Source organism: Dendrobates tinctorius, unplaced genomic scaffold (genome assembly GCF_039654945.1).
Source record: "Dendrobates tinctorius isolate UK_male_01 unplaced genomic scaffold, ASM3965494v1 ptg000243l, whole genome shotgun sequence".
NCBI lineage: Eukaryota > Metazoa > Chordata > Amphibia > Anura > Dendrobatidae > Dendrobates > Dendrobates tinctorius.
The window spans coordinates 6,822,407-6,838,883 of NW_027361910.1; the positions used below are offsets into that span (position 1 = coordinate 6,822,407).

The 16,477-nt window shown below is 41.5% G+C and overlaps 1 protein-coding gene across 2 annotated transcripts in view; it reads right to left on the reverse strand.

Annotated features, from left to right (window-relative positions):
* Window positions 1-14,177, reverse strand: part of ADGRD1 (adhesion G protein-coupled receptor D1) — a 1,079,490-nt gene extending 1,065,313 nt beyond the window's left edge. For both annotated transcript variants that reach the window (XM_073557041.1, XM_073557040.1), the window contains exons 1-2: window positions 13,774-14,177; window positions 5,529-5,565 (exon numbers count right to left, since the gene is read on the reverse strand). In XM_073557041.1, coding sequence (XP_073413142.1) covers window positions 5,529-5,565; window positions 13,774-13,839 — 103 coding nt within the window. In that variant the 5' untranslated portion in view covers window positions 13,840-14,177. The remainder of the gene's footprint in view (window positions 1-5,528; window positions 5,566-13,773) is intronic.
* Between the last annotated feature and the right edge of the window lie 2,300 nt (window positions 14,178-16,477).

A 16,477-nucleotide genomic window follows, 5' to 3' on the forward strand; every position in this document is an offset into this window, starting at 1 on the left:
CTGTACTGTATACTGGCACTATACACTATGTAGTATAAGCAGAGCTCCTATGTATAATGTCACTGATGATCACTGTATTACCTGTTTTCTGACACTATACACTAATTTCATTAAAGTCCAATCATGATAATTACTGATAGACACTTCTAGAACAATGCATCAAAAAATATCTGTTGTGGCCCATCTGCCACCAGACAAGAAGAGACTCCAAAAAAAAAATGAGATAAAGTTATACAAAGTTTATTGAAACAATTAAAAGCCTAAATAGAAAGGATACTAAAAATAGACAGGGCTAAGGCCTCAAAAAACAAGGAGGAAAAAACACAGCTTAAGCCAGGCACAGCATAGTAAATTAATTCTTTAACTGATAATAGCTCTATCAAAAGGTCACAATTATATAAGATACATCCAGACTATCACTCATTAGAAAGTCACATGAAGCATGTTATGAATCCAATAGGGAAGTCAAGGTAAAAATCAGAATAGATAGGCTCACTGCAGGAAAACAAATGTGCAAAAATGTGCAGATATATTGTGTCCTAAGCTGTGGCGATTCTATTGATAGCAGCAAAAACTATAAAGTCATGGGCCAAGACATCCTAATAGCCCGGTAATTGAGGCATAAAGGTCCCCCTAACAGAGTTTATTACCTGGGTAAAAAGATGGGTTAGCTGGTATTGTTGACGCTGGCCGAGGTGGATGTAGCTGAGCTGTGTGATCCTCCTGCCCGACGGGTGCCGTTTCGCTTCTTCCGGGGGCATTTTTATTACCCTTTCTATATAGGCTTTTAATTGTTTCAATAAACTTTGTATAATTTTATGTCATGTTTTTGTTGGAGTCTCTTCTTGTCTGTGGCAAATGGGCCACAACAGATATGTTTTGATGCATGACACTATACACTGTATATCTATGTACAGAGCTTCTGTGTATATGTAAGGATGTTGCAGGCCCCCTCTGTTGCGCCCTCTCCTCTTTCCATGTGACCACCACTTTTATGTACATATGTTATGTACCTGTATGTTATATGTGTTTTATACTGTAATGTCACATATGTGTTTTCTGCCTTGATTGTGCTGTGTTTACCTGGTCCTAATGTTCCCTATGGTAATGTTCCTAGATATATTGTCATGTACATAGAGTTACAAAAAGTAAGTAAAGTTGGTGGGCTTGGTCAGCAGCAGAAAGTCAGGATGAAGCTGTTGTCCCGAATCAGAAAGGTCGGGTACGTTAGCCCTGAGCAGACGTGCAGTAAGAGATGGGGCACTGCCAGATTCCTGGATGGGAGAGATCTGTTGCCCCAGACTCAAGGATCTAAAGGAGGACTCAAGGACCTAAAGAAGAACTAAAGGACCTAAAGAAGGACTCAAGGACTTAAAACGACTGAAGGACCACAACACGGGCCCTAGGACTCTGGAAGGGCCCGCGCTGAAGGGGTTTTAAGCGTCCAGATCCTAGCGAGTGGACTTCTGCGAACTTCGGCTACTGTGGCCGTTGTGGGTACGGCCATAGCAAGTGTCAGGGAGAGAGCAGGAAGCCAGTGTTGAACTTGTCGTTTTGTCTGCCTATCATCCTCATTCGTTAAAAGTTATTTCCCTGTTGGAAAACAGTTGCAGTCTTGAACTCTCATTGCCTGGACAACAGTGACCCAGAGGATGAGAAGGTAACTTGTGAGGAAAAGCTGTGTCGGTCCCATCTATTTATGTACAAGGGGCCGGAGATACTGCTGACCATTTGCTCAGTGGACTCTGCGTACTGCACCTTTAAGTAATTCGACTACAACTACCCCCCCCCCCCGGTTGCACTTGCTACACTTGGCGTAGTGCGGCAGGATGGACCTGAACAGCCTTGCAACCCTGGGACTGTTTGACATGGTGGCTGATCGTGAGTGTGAACTTGAAATTTGCTGCCAGAACTAGAAGAAATAAAGCTGTCGGCTGATAGCAACCCTGAGACTTGTGGTTTTGAATTTAGGACTTGTGTTTTGTTGTCTGCCGTGACAGAATTGCAGATGGTGGATGTTGTTGATGTAAAAATGGCACCGACAGTCCTTGAGAAAGCCTCAAGGACTGTGCATATAATACACAGATTTATGGCTCTCAATAATTAATAAATTTGAGCCAAGACCATAAATCAGGACCCTATATGGACACAACTGAAGGGCTGAAATGAACGTCAAAAATATGACATGGATATAAAAAACTACATTGGGACAAAATAAAATATCAAAGCCCAGTGTATTGTCACAGTCCAATTCTTGGATATGTGTCTGGTTCTGGATTCCCTCATTTAAACCTTTTTTTTCCTTTCAGGCCTTTGGGGTTTTAATATGGGTTTTTGCCCCAGTGGCCACAGGTGTTATTACATGTCTGATAGCTTTCTTTGCTTTACCTTTTGCACCCAGTGGTCACTGGGGTTATTACATGTCTTTGGTTTCTCTGCTGATGGTGACCACTCCTCCTTTGCTATATAAGGTCACCTGGTGTATCAGCTGGTTTTGGTTATAGCAGGTCCTTGGTGGATTCCAACCACGGTGAAGTTAGCAGCTGGCTCTGAGGTGTTTAGCCAGTGTTGAAAGCTGATCTGGTGCTGAACTCTGCTGCCCGGAGTTTGCAGCAGAGAAAGATGGTGAAGGTAGAATCTGGCTCTGAGGTGTCGAGCCACTGCTGAAAGCTAATCCGGTGATGAACTCTGCTGCCCGGTGACTGCAGCAGAGAAAGATAAGTGTTTTGTTGTTTTCCCCACTTGATGTATTTTTCTTTGTGTGTATTAGTGCAGCGGTGGGACCAGTGTCCGCACTAACCAGTTCTCTAGTAAAGGATAGGTGCAAGACTAGTGAGGAATTCAGGTATCCTGCTGGGCGACAGGTGAAGAGCCTGTACAGGGAATGTTAGGAGTGTTCAGGGACACTGCCTCAGGGGAGTGCAGGAGGTCTCCACGTCCCCGTTCCCTATTGCAGTGCCCACCATTGTAACTGTCTCCCCGGTGTTGCCCTTTTGTCTTGTTGTTTCAGTTACCGACCTGCGGGTCGTGTCACACAGGACTGGTATACGTGACATGTATAAATATTTAGAAACAAGTCATGGCCCAAAGGAGTGGGCAGAGTGTAACTCCACAATAAACATCCCCAAGTGTGTAGAGCATAATGGCAGAAAAAGGGTTACCAAAATAGGGTCATCCGTGCAAGAAGATGTAATAGACAGAACCGGGAATGGGAGCCCAGAAGGGTGGCCCCACACGTACCACCATAACAGGTATGGCTTTGCCAGGGGAAGGTGTGGCGGTATTTGTCTCTGTATGTGGAATTATTAGGCCACTATGTGGTGGTAATATGTGATCTGGTCATGGTGTAGTGGTATTTCTCCCTTTATGTGGTATTATTCGGTCACTATGACGTGGTAATATGTAGTCTGATCATGGTGTTACAGTATTTGTTCCTTGTATGTGGTATAATTTGATCACTATGTGGTGTAATATGTGCCTGGTCACTGTCCGGGGGTATTTGTCCCCTGTATGTGGTCTTATTGGGTCACTATGTGGTGATAATCTGTGGTCTGGTCATGGTGTGACAGTATTTGTTCTTTGTATGTAGTAGTAATATGTGATCTGGTCATGGTGTGGTGGTATTTGTTCCTTGTATGTATTATTAGGACACTACATTGAGGTAATATGTGGTCCAGCCATGGTGTGATGGTACTTGTCCCTTGTATGTTGTATTATTGGTCATTAAAAAAATGTATGTGGCACATTCCCTTAAAGAAAAATAAAGAAAAATATACCTTAAAAGAGTATTGATATTTTAAGAAATGTTTAATAGGTTAGAGTAGAGTAGGGCCCGGCCAAAAAAGTTTACCGTATATGCTCGTGTATAAGTCGAGATTTTCAGCCCATTTTTTTGGGCTGAAAGTCCCCCTCTCGACTTATACACGAGTCATATACCGGGGGGGATCGGCGGGGGAGGGGGAGCTGGGGTGTCAGATCATACTCACCCTTCTCTGCAGCTCCACTGCTTGTTCCATGTTGTCGGCGCTGCTCTCTTCCTGCTTCAGCTGTCAAATGGAACCCGCTCATTAAATATGCGCATATTTAATGAGCGGGTACCACGTGACCGCTGAACCAGGAAGAGAGCAGCGCCGACAACATGGAACAAGCAGAGGAGCTGCAGAGACAAGCGCCAGGACCCGGTGAGCATGAAGGGGGGGTTGGGAGGCATATTCACCTGTCCCTGCACTCTGCTGTCTTGCGTCCTCTGCAGTGACATTCAGGTCAGAGAGCGCTATCGCTCTCTGCCTGCACAGTCACTGCAGAGCGCAACGCCGATGAGCAGGGGGCAGCGACTGAGGGGAGTATACAGGTTTTTGGGTTTTTCTGTAAGAGAGGCAGCGGCAGCAGCAACATGATGGGGCCACACACTGTGCATCATAACTGGGGCCACACACTGTGCATCATAACTGGGGCCACTCACTGTGCATCATAACTGGGGCCACTCACTGTGCATCATAACTGGGGCCACACACTGTGCATCATAACTGGGGCCACACACTGTGCATCATAACTGGGGCCACACACTGTGCATCATAACTGGGGCCACACACTGTGCATCATAACTGGGGCCACTCACTGTGTATCATAACTGGGGCCACTCACTGTGCGTCATAACTGGGGCCAATCACTGTGCATCATAACTGGGGCCACTCACGGTGCATCATAACTGGGGCCACACACTGTGCATCATAACTGGGGCCACTCACTGTGCAGATAACTGGGGCCACTCACTGTGCATCATAACTGGGGCCACTCACTGTGCATCATAACTGGGGCCACATACTATGCAGGTAACTGAGGCCACTCACTGTGCAACCTCGACTTATACACGAGTCAATAAGTTTTCCCAGTTTTTTGTGGCAAAATGAGGGGGGTCGACTTATACTCGGGTCGACTTATACTCGAGTATATACGGTACCTTGTCGTGGTGGCGCCTTAAAAAATCTTTTGGCCAAATCAAAAGCTGATGGCTATGTATGTGATATGGTGTTCAATGGCAACTGTTAATGTGTGATTGGTGCAGACGTGGTGCAGAAGTGGAGTTTTTCCAAGAATGGGTGGTGGAACTGTGGATGGTTTGAGGGGAGGAGGCAGAGCTGAGGTGGAGGTGGAACTGGGGTAGAGCCTGGGCGGAGTGCCAAGGGGGCCCGAAAATTTTGCCAGTATGGGGCCCTGAAATTCCTCGTGGCAGCCCTGATCAGGACACCAGTAATCCTGACAATCCTGTGCAAGTGTACCTAGAAGAGTAGATGCTGTTTTTAAGGCAAAGGGTGGTCACACCAAATATTTAATGAAATTCGAGTTCTCTTTTGTTCATCCATTTTGCATTTTGTTCATTGATATAGCTAAACCATTAACACTTCTATTTTTGAAGGCATTTCTAACTGTGCAGCATTTATTCCTCACCTGTCTAAAACGTTTGCACATTACTGTATATCTCTTAACGTAGATACAAAATAGATACAAAATTTCCAAAAAGTGCTCACCTGGATGGACTTGCGGCTTTGTGTAATTCCCATGAACCTGTAATAGACAGAAGACATCAATGTTGACATTAATCATATAATATAAAGGGCAAAAGATTCAATAATAGTTATTAATAGTCACACAGTAAGTGCAGCTTTTCCAGGAAGCCTTCTACCAACTGGGTAAGGATGGTTTGACATTAGCGTATCTGTGTGCAGCGTATGATCCGCATTGTGTACGCAGGGACTTGCGTACACATGCGTCGTTTCGCGGTGTGCAGCGGTGTCCGGTGAACGCAACATGTTGCATTTTTTCAGGCGTCAATTATGCATAGTCATGCGTATGCAGATGAGTGCATCAAAACAACGCATTACTGTCTATGGGAACGCATTGGTACGCAAGGACATGCGTACGCATGTGTTTGATATGCATGCGTACTTCAGAATGAGCAGGTCCAGGAAGTGTTAAATTAAATATTATTTTTATTTTTGTTAATAAAAATTCTTTTATTTCACAATTCCTGTCTCCTTGTGTTTTCTTTATCTCTTTATTTAAACATGTGTATATTGTTGAGTGAAGTATTAACGGGTGTTATAGTAAAGGTATTTAGTATTAAAGTTACAGTGAAGGTGTTAGTATTAAAGTCAGCAAACATTACAGGTACATTTTACTTATTAGCGGATTAAACCATTTCAGCTTGCCATGCCACACGTCCAATGTCCGAAACAAAGTAGGCAGCAAATTTATCCCTCATTTGGCCAATTTACATTGTAGTCCTCAGAGGGTGATCTTGGTAATCCTGCAATGTGGTAGTAACAGGTTCCTCAAGTTCTAAGTGGTGTCGCTCTGTCACCAGGATGTAATTGTGCAGAACAACACACGCTTTCACAACTTCATTCATTGTCTCAATTTTTAGATTGATGATGACTGTTCCCAAAATGTTCCATTTATTAGATACCAGCAATCCAAAGGCACACTCCACAGTTCTTAGTGCCCTTGTCAGCCGATAGTTGCAAATCGATGTGATTCAAGTCCCCACTTGAGTACGTTTTTATGAGGTTGGTACACTTTTGAAATGCCTCATCCCCAACCACAACAAACGTCATTGGCGGTCCTTCAGTGTTCGGAAGAGGTCATGGCTGTGGAAAATTGAAATTATTCCCATACAAACGTTGGCCCATGTCAGAGTTTTTGAAAGTCTGTGAGTCATTTCCTCATCCAAATGAGCCAACATCCATGGCGATAAATTGACAGTCAGCATCTGCAATCACCATGAGAACAATCGAAAAGTATCTTTTGCAATTGAAATACTCAAATCCACTTCCAGCAGGTTTCATAATCTGAATGTCCTTGCATCCACAGCTCCCAAACAGTTTGGAAAATTACAAATATCCTGGAATTTTGCAGCATTTTCCAGCCAGAGTTCAGTTGTGGGCTGGGGGAGGAATTCTTCATGCAGAACATCACATAAAGCATGGCAGGTGTCTCCAACAATCCCAGAAAACTTGGACACTCCAATCCGGAATTGAAAATGTAGAGATGATAAGATCTCTCCGGTAGCCAGGAATCTGCCGAACAGAAAATGGGAAAAAAAATCAGTACATGGATTTTAGAACAATCATATTAACAACAGGTGTTTCTTTTTCAAAATTGCGTACCTCAGGGACACCAACAGACGTTCCTGAACAGGAATTGCTCAACGTAGCTGTGTGTCCTGCCTGGTGATAGATCCTCGGACACATAACAGCAAGTCATGGAAGCTCTGTTCTGACTTTCTGGTGTACTCGAAAAACTTCTCCAGGTTTTCTCGCAGCTCTGTGTACAACGAGTGGTAGGCTCCACGGCTTTCTCAGATTTCTAAGATGGGGTGTTGCCAATAGCGACAACGACATCTTCTCCATCTTTCTCTTCTTCTTTCTTCTTCACAAGTCACAGCAAAGGCAACAGCCATTTTCAATGACAAATCAAGATTAAGAATGAAGCGCTCCATGCTAAGATCCATCTTGCAGCTTGATACAGCAGCAAAAGATAAGGATTTCATCTGTGCAGTGTGTCTATATATAGAAATGCCATGAGACATTCCCATTGTGAGTCTGGTGTCAATGAAATTCTACTGGAAAAGCATTGGAAATATTGAACGCTTGTGCATAAACAACGCAAACGCATGCAAAAACGCATACAAACACATGCTCATGGAGCTTTTTTTTGCATCATGCGTAAGATGATGCAGATAAGCAAAGCTGCATAAGCATGCGTTTGCATGCATTTTTGTATGCGCATGCAGATGATACGCTGCGCACAGAAACGCTAATGTGAACCTAGCCTAAGAAATACAAATTTAATGACACCATCTATATATATATTTAATCATAATGCAGGAATATAATTTTGGTAGCAAATAGGTGAAATGATGTCATGGCCACAGAGTCATATATACTCATCAGCAAGACTCATTTTGTAAAGAATACTCTGTTGAGAATAACATGATTCTTCCGGGGAAACTGCGATATATCAGGGCTCGATAGCCACTTCTTAAACTTCCTCTTGCTCTTTTTCCTGTGATTAATTTCTGCATATTACAGCTGGAATTTTTTTGTTAAGTGTGAGAGGAAAATGGGTTTTCAGAGGCTGAAAAGTTCAATGAACAGAATAAATGTGGAAGCCTTCAACCCCATAGGATTTGTAACAAACAACTGAAATTTAATAAGGACATTCATTCTGAATATCAGGGGTTAATTTTATTTGACCTGCATCTTATGGGTCGGGCCAGGCGTTGGACTTGATGCTTCTTGCAGTTGTTTAACTAGACAAATAAGTGATATTACAAGGAATTCTGGTTTTGGTTTAAAGTTTTGTATATAATCCATAAGGCTATAAATGCACACAACTTTTTTCAGGTAGATTCCACCTGCAACCTCAAATAGCGCTAAAAAATGTCCAAAAGTGACTATATAACCGCTACAAAATTCCGAAGCTGTTAAACAATTGAAACAAGTGATTGGTATATTCTTCTGGCAGCTTCCATGTGGAATTAATTAAGAAAAAAAATACCAGCAACAAAACCATCAAAAAAAGCATGCGAAAAGATGCTTCAAGAAAAGTGGCTTGTGCCACATTTATATTCCTGTTTTGAAACTACTGATGGCACCTAAGAAACCTTTAAAGGGAATGTGTTATCAGAAAATGATATATCGCTTAAATCAGTTTTAGCATTAAATGTATTTCTATAACATTTTGGCAATGTTTTTTTTTTGCATGTAACAATCTTTATGAAAATAAAAAAAGGAATCTTGCAAATTTCACACTGTCCATTGGGGCTTTTTTAGACTCTATCTTCCAATTATGGAGGCAATGCTTCTTCTTTTCTTTTCGGGGCTTTGGAAAGCGCTCAGTCTGTACTGGCATGGTTACACACTCTAGTACGAACTGAGCGCTCTCCAAAGCTCCTAGAAGAGGAAGCATTGCCTCCTTAGTATGGGAGAAGTGCAGGTGGGTTACAGCTCATTGACTAGGTATTGGATCACTCTGAGATCATAGGTTCACCGGTAGAATTAGCAAGGACAGTAACATAATAATGTTTTAATGGCCATTTATTTCTGTATGATGCAGGTGGCATTATGATGTCATCACACTTCCTGCTTAATTTAGAAGGTACCCGGCCAGAAGGAGAGGTACGCAGCACCATAGGGGATCGTCTGAAGAGGTAAGTGATCCCTCTCTGATCAGCGCTAACAGAATTACCACTGCGTGAGCCTGCAGCTGTGACCGGAGGTAAAAAGTTTACCTTTGGTCACAGGTGTCGGCTGATGGGACTACTAGTTACATCAGTGTAAGCCTGCTGTTACTGATACCTTCACGAGAAGGTGCCGCTGATGGGTGTACTTATCAGCCAACGCCGGTGCTAGAAGTAAATAAATTTTAAAAATGGCGTGTGTTCCCCTTTGTTTTTGCTAACTTGCCACGCAAAACTAGCCAGGCAAAGGTGACATCAACCCCACAAATATGAATCCCATTTGCCACCGCCACAGGGTGGGAAGAGCTGGGCAAAGCACCAGAACTTGTAGATTGTGAGCCCTCGCGGGCAGGGTCCTCTCTCATCCTGTACCAGTCGTGACTTGTATTGTTTGAGATTACTGTACTTGTATTTATTATGTATACCCCTCCTTACATGTAAAGCGCCATGGAATAAATGGCGCTATAATAATAAATAATAATAATAAGCGTTTATAAGTCCACAAGGACAGGGTCCTCTCCCCTCTGTACCAGTCTGTCATTGTAAATTTATTTACTGTATGTAACACCTTCTCATTTACTTTGTATGTAACGCCTTCTCATGTACAGCACCTTGGCCTCTTACCAGCCTGAGAATACCAGCCCCCAGCTGTCTGCTTTAACTTGGCTGGTTGTCAAAAATGAGGGGACCCTTGCTGTTTTTTTTAATTATTTATTTAAATTATTTACAAAAACGATGTGGGGACCCCTCTATTCTTAATAACCAGCCTTGCTACAGCTGACAGCTGAGGATTGCAGTTTTGTCTGGCTGGTTTTCAAAAATACAGGGGAACCTATGTCAATTTACCTCAGGTCACAGCTGAGGGCTCATGCTGTCATCTGGCAGCATGGGAACCGCAGATCTCTGCTCGGGGGTATTAATCTTACCGTCGATCAGAGGCAGTATTTACTGCACTGTCATGCACAAGACAGCATGGCAAACACTGGATGTTCAGGCTCCCCATTCATGTGAATGGAGTCTAGGTTCAGGTTCAGGTACTGTACTGATACCCAAATCAAACTTTTTTTTAACTGTTCAGCCAAACCTGCCCGACCCGAACTTCCAAGGGTTCGCCCATCACTAGTCAGCATCTGTCACAATTATGTAAAAAACACTATTTTGATGGTTTCACAAGCAAGATTTTTTTAAAAACACCATTGCACATTTGCCAAATAATTTAGATAGAAGATAGTGGATCCAACAACTGAAAAAGGAAATCCATTAATTTATGCTTCCCATTCCTTTTTTTAAAAAAACTGTAGCAAAATATGCTACAATTGTCAAAAAAACCTCTAAGAACATTTTTGCTAGAAATGTGTCTATAGAAATCCAAGTCACACTTCCATGTGTAAAATCCACCATACTAGCTTTTCACTTGTTGTTTTCAATGCTTTCGTTTACTAACACTTAATAACTAAAACCTCAGCAATGGGGCCACAATGCAGCAAATAATAGAACAAAATAGGATTTAAATAAACTGCAGTGCACCCAAAAACACAGGTTTCTTACCAGCACAGTGTGAATAAGATTTCATATAACACCCTTCACTATAACCGAACAGTGGAGCAGAAAAACACAGTGAATGTAATCTAATAGTTCATGTGTAGGATTGTGACTATAGAAAGAACAGAGGTAACAGTTGCACCCAAGCCCTATTGACTCAGAGGGTCTAAGACCCCCGTCCCATAGCAAGTTACCCTGTAACAGATTTTACTGCGGAGCGTAATGATGCATTTAGGTTTGCCAATTTCAGTCCATCAATACACCATTAATGAGTCTAATCGCCAAAACACAACTCGATCAGCACGTGAAGATGGGTACAGATGACAGCAGAACGATCACAAAAACAATCGTTTTGTTTCAATCGGGTTATCTGTAGCACATTCCCTGTTTACATGAGATGATGTGCTAGCTATAATGATTTCTTTTTTGCCAGCACAAAGGATCTGATCACCCATTTTGTGCTTTGGTTAGGTGAATAATAAGGGCAAGGTTTGTCCTGATGAAGAAGTTTTGAACTTCGAAATGCGTTGACAAATAAACCGCATTTCTGGATACCAATTGTCTCACATCCTTGATCCACTGGTGACGCAGAATTAACTCTTTCTTTCCAATTTTTGGTCGATTTGTGGGTCTGCAGCAGCCTTACGCCTACTAGTGGTGGTTGTCACACTACCATACCAGGTGAGTACCATTGCATCAGATAAAACCCTATTGTGCTTATTGTTATTTTAGTCTTCCGAAAGGCAGACAATCGGCATTGAGCATTTCTATGGAAGCTCATTTGCCAACTTTCTACTGATGTAAATGCACTGAAGTTGTACCTCTCTTTAAGCACCTTGTGGACCACATAGACAAAGCATACAGCAGCTCACATCATCTATAGGTACTGTATGCTGTGTGCCTTGTGGATACAAACATTTTTTATATTTTCATATAAAAACGGGACATGAAAGGTACCGTATGGCCCCACAGATGTTAATGGGTGTCGTATTTTAGTTATGTAAAACTTAAGGATTCTATTACTATGATCAAGGTGCGTCTGAAGACAAAGTTTCAACTGATTGCAAAATATTAAGAGTTCAATTATCTGAATTAATATAAATGAATATTTATATTAGATTGAAACTGCAGGTTTTACATGGATATAAGCAGCCATATTTTAGGTTACATCTACAACACAAAGATCTCCTGTGCCTGCACTGAACCTAGCTTAGATTCCCGCGGAACGAAACCATATTCTGGACTCTTCTACACCTGATGGTTTATAATAACCCTAACCTCCTTCGTATCACACTAGGACGTTTGTTCCCTTTTACAGTGACATCACCAGTCTCATTAATGTCTGTTGTACCAAGCTGCTAATAAAGTACACCGGTCAAAAGAGGAACTAAAATATGTCAATGTGAGAAGAGCATATTATTTTATATTGACATTGAAGGGGTTAACCCAATCCTGGAGCACAGTGGGGTGTATTATAAAATACGTTTCCGGATCATTAACGCTCAGGTAATGATGGGCTATTAGAAGAGTTAATGCTTTATATTTGCATTGCTGATCCTGTCAACAGGTCATTCATCTTAGGGTTGGGAACCACTTATTGAAACACAATCACAAAAATAGCTTGCAGACTTCCTCTTGGTGCTGACCAGATGACATGGACCCTGCTGCTGAAGAGAAGGACATTGCAGGCAGACATGATTGCTACCTTCCTAGAGGTGCAGTTATGTCCCAGCTAGGAAAGAAGCGAAGCTGGGTATATTGGTTGAGTATATCCTATTCTGCTGCTAATTAGTTAAGTAATTTGTTAGGAAGGAGTGCAAAGTGGTGACGCTACAAGCCAACTGTGCATTAACTGTGCGTAAGAATGCGCCATGTTCAGAAGAATGTTTGCAGCAGATGTCATTGAGGGCCTCCTGAGCATATCCTTCCAGAGATACTGCCAAGCATTCATTGTACAACTGAGACAAAGCATGGTTTTGCCAAATTTGATGATTCTAAGACCCCTAGGCCAATATTCATTGTCCAAGAACAGACCGTGATGTCCAGACCAGCCTCACCTCTCCTAACACATATTCAACAACGTCATATTCTGCTATGCCTGTAAGACTCTTGAGTTTGGGTCATGAATGAGACTTACAGCTGGTCTGGAAATCGCACTCTGTACTCGGAACCTGAATGGGGGATGTGCTCATCTCATCTGTGCAGATCTCATCACTATCTCTGTGCGCCTCTGTATAAAATTGGTTCGAAGAAGGATATTCTTACAAGTTCATAAGGACTGGCAACATGGATGTAAGACAATACTGTGCCCCATGGAGTCATCATAGAGCAAGCACCATGCCATGTAGCTGGGGGAAGCAATGTCAGAAAATAGTGTTTTTCGAAAAGGAATAGTAAATGAAAAATCTAGTCAGTGAATTTACATGTGAAATAAACTTAAATCTATACTAAAATATAACTAAAAAGGAAATAATACAAGGGCAGAGTAGATGGATCATCATCTGCGGACAAATCTTCTGTTTCTACATGAGACTGTAGTGGGTTCCCCAGGATCCTGGAGCTGGAAACTTGACACTTGTATTATTAGTTTATTATTATACCATTACTAGACAATCATTTCAAGAAATATTCCATTATTATATTACATTTTGTCAGCTTTTCACACCAAAAATATGGAACCCATCTATGCCATGATAGCACTTTAGTTCAGGTTTCAATTATCTCTATTAATCATCAAATCATCAAATGTTAAAAGTGTTCTAATTACTAAATGTTGGACAGGTGAAAGTTTTCACCAGGGTGATAACAAAGAAAATGATATAAAGATGACAATAATTATATGTGAACTTAAAAGGATGAGGAAAGAGAAAGCAGAGAATAAATTCAGTAAACTCATTGATCAAAAATATTCAACCTGTGGTTTTTACCTTGATAGCACTACAAGTCACAGCATACCCTATCTGATATAGGTTGTAGATCCAAATATTTACCTGATTTCCACGTGGTCTCAACACCAGAAAAGCAATCCAAGGGAATAAGTGCAGATAGCTCCCCATGACTGAGTCCTTGTAACAACTCAGATGACAGGTCTTCAGAACTAATGTCCCCCCAGATGTGACTTTGTGGACTGGTCTAAGTGATTTCACTAAGGAGTCATTGGCCCCTTGGAGATGCAGGGACCTCAGACTGGGACATTTCTCACTCAGCTGTGATAAAAGTCTCCACTTCTCACGTCTCTGATGGGCAGAGAGATCCCAGCATGAATGACTGCAGGTAAATCCAGAAGAACTCAGCCCTTAGTTCTCAGTACATGAACTGATCACCCTGTCACCACAGAAGAATGTGAGTCCAGATCCTGACAATGTGTATTCACCTCCATCCCACCAAGTCCAGGGTGGGGAGAAGCCCTCAGTGATGTCACGTTCACTCCTCAAACTTTGTCCTATTCCACAACACTATTTATAACCTCACATTACAGGCTGTGTTCTGGGTCCTAACACCAGCCTCACGGAGACAATAGTAACTAGAAAACAGGCAGATTAACTGCTCTTTCTAGAATTATATTGTACTGTGTCACTCCATTCTACACAAGTCTAAAAGTATATATATAAAAAAAAACAGTTTAAAAGCTGCATTAAGTACAGGAGCAGGAAATAAAAGTGGAGCTGCAACTTCAGAAAGTTTGGGAAAGTTTAGGAAAGTGTGTGAATAGCAAACCCAGGAAAATAATGTTATTAACTGTAATGCTTCACTTCAAGAGAGAACCATAAGATAATAGTCTGGAAAATATCACCAGGACATAGACTTCTGCTTGTAAGGAAAGGTATCCTGATAATGACATTACATTAAGTAATGGTTTCTACGAATCCCTAATACATTCAAATTTTTACTACAAATAAAACCCCCTGACACCCGCGCTGAGAAGTAATTCAGTAAATTTGGCGTTACTATGTTCAATTATATTAACACAATCATCTATGTGATGGCATACAACTCAAGTGTGAAGAAGGGAGAAGAAACAATTCTGGGCAGTAGCAGCCCTCCTGTAGATGATCCCTTCTGTATGTAGATAATTCTCATCTGTCTGCTTTGCCAGGTCTCCACAAGATCTGGAAAACTCACGTTTTGCTGGTTGGAGACACTGGTAGGGATAGTTCTTCCCTACAGGTGTGGATGGAAATGGGTTGTCTAACCTAGATAACGCTCAATTAAATAAAATGATCCAGCTCACACTTTCCAGAATTAACATATAACCCCTGTAATGGACTCACCAGACAATATGTCTTCTGTGTGTAGAAGAATATTTCTCATAAAATTATGAAGAAAATAAAGTAATTGTTTATATTTGCAATATCTTTTTAGCATCTTTTTAGGCCATAACTACACTCCACTTTTCTGAAGCCAAGCTCCTTCCGTGCCTTACTATTGACCTGTTCTCCACTTTCCTGAATGAGAAAATGTTCCCATTTGCTGACTCTTCCAGTAGCCCAGGTGGTTTCCACTTATTCCACCAACAGTGACACAGACAGAAATGGCGCCCTTTGCAAAAACAGTATATGGACCTTTTGCAGTCCAATAGTTCTGTCTATGAGAGAAGCAGCTTGTTGCTTTGGAGATGGTAGTGGGTTCCCTAACCTCTCGGGCCCCTGTATGACTGCACAGGCTGCACCAATCATTTACAAGTTTACATACCCCGGCAGAATTTTTGCTTTTTTGGTCTTTTTTCAGAGAATATGAATGATAACACCAGACCTTTTTCTCCATTCATGGTTAGTGGTTGGGTGAAGCCACTTATTGTCAAACTACTGCATTCTCTGAAAAAAAGGCCAAGAAAGCAAAAATTCTACCAGGGTATGTAAACTTTTGAGCACAATTGTATGTCCGCCTCTGTCAAGAAGTCTACTGAACACTCCAGCAGAGCTTGCAAGTGTACTGTATCGTGCCAATTATGTTAAAGTGGCTTACACAGTTTGATACATTTGCTCCACCTATTAGGTTACTCCTCCTATAAGTAAACTTAGTTTTAAGTCATGCACACATAGCCAGGCACATCACATCCCCTTTCCACTAGACCTTTCCACCTTGATCAGCAAGACAGTAAAAGTGTCCAAATCACATGCAAAATGAGTTTCAATGTATGTTACACAGTTTTTATTGGAGTAAATTAAGACAAAAATCTGATGCATTTGGATAAGTAAATCTGCCCCGTATGGTGAGTAGAGCTGTATATTATTATTATAGTCTGGACTAAAGGGAAACAAGATTTTGAGAGGAAGACTTTACTTACCCAACAGTTCAGATGGAGGACATAAAGAAGGCACTGTTTTTTTAAATAAATGTAGGATGTTTTTGCATCAGTTTTCAATTAATATATTTTATCAGAATTTTCCAGAAGAATAACATTTATCAGAGTCTCCCAATCTACCAGGCGATAGAAAAACTAATTCTTACTGCAGCTTTATAGCATAATATAGATAAGGAGTCTTTTCTTTTTATTAAAAGGAAGTTGCGTATGTAATAATTGTTGTGTTCAGAAGTAATTTATGACTTATTGATTGAAGTAATGACCATGAGTTTCCTAGGGCAGTCCTGGATTTTCAGTCTGAGAAAACAATATTAAAATGGATTTTTTTCCTGCAATTCAAAAGTCTAAATTAACTGTTACAGTTGTTGTCTTTGGTGTTCATGTTGCAA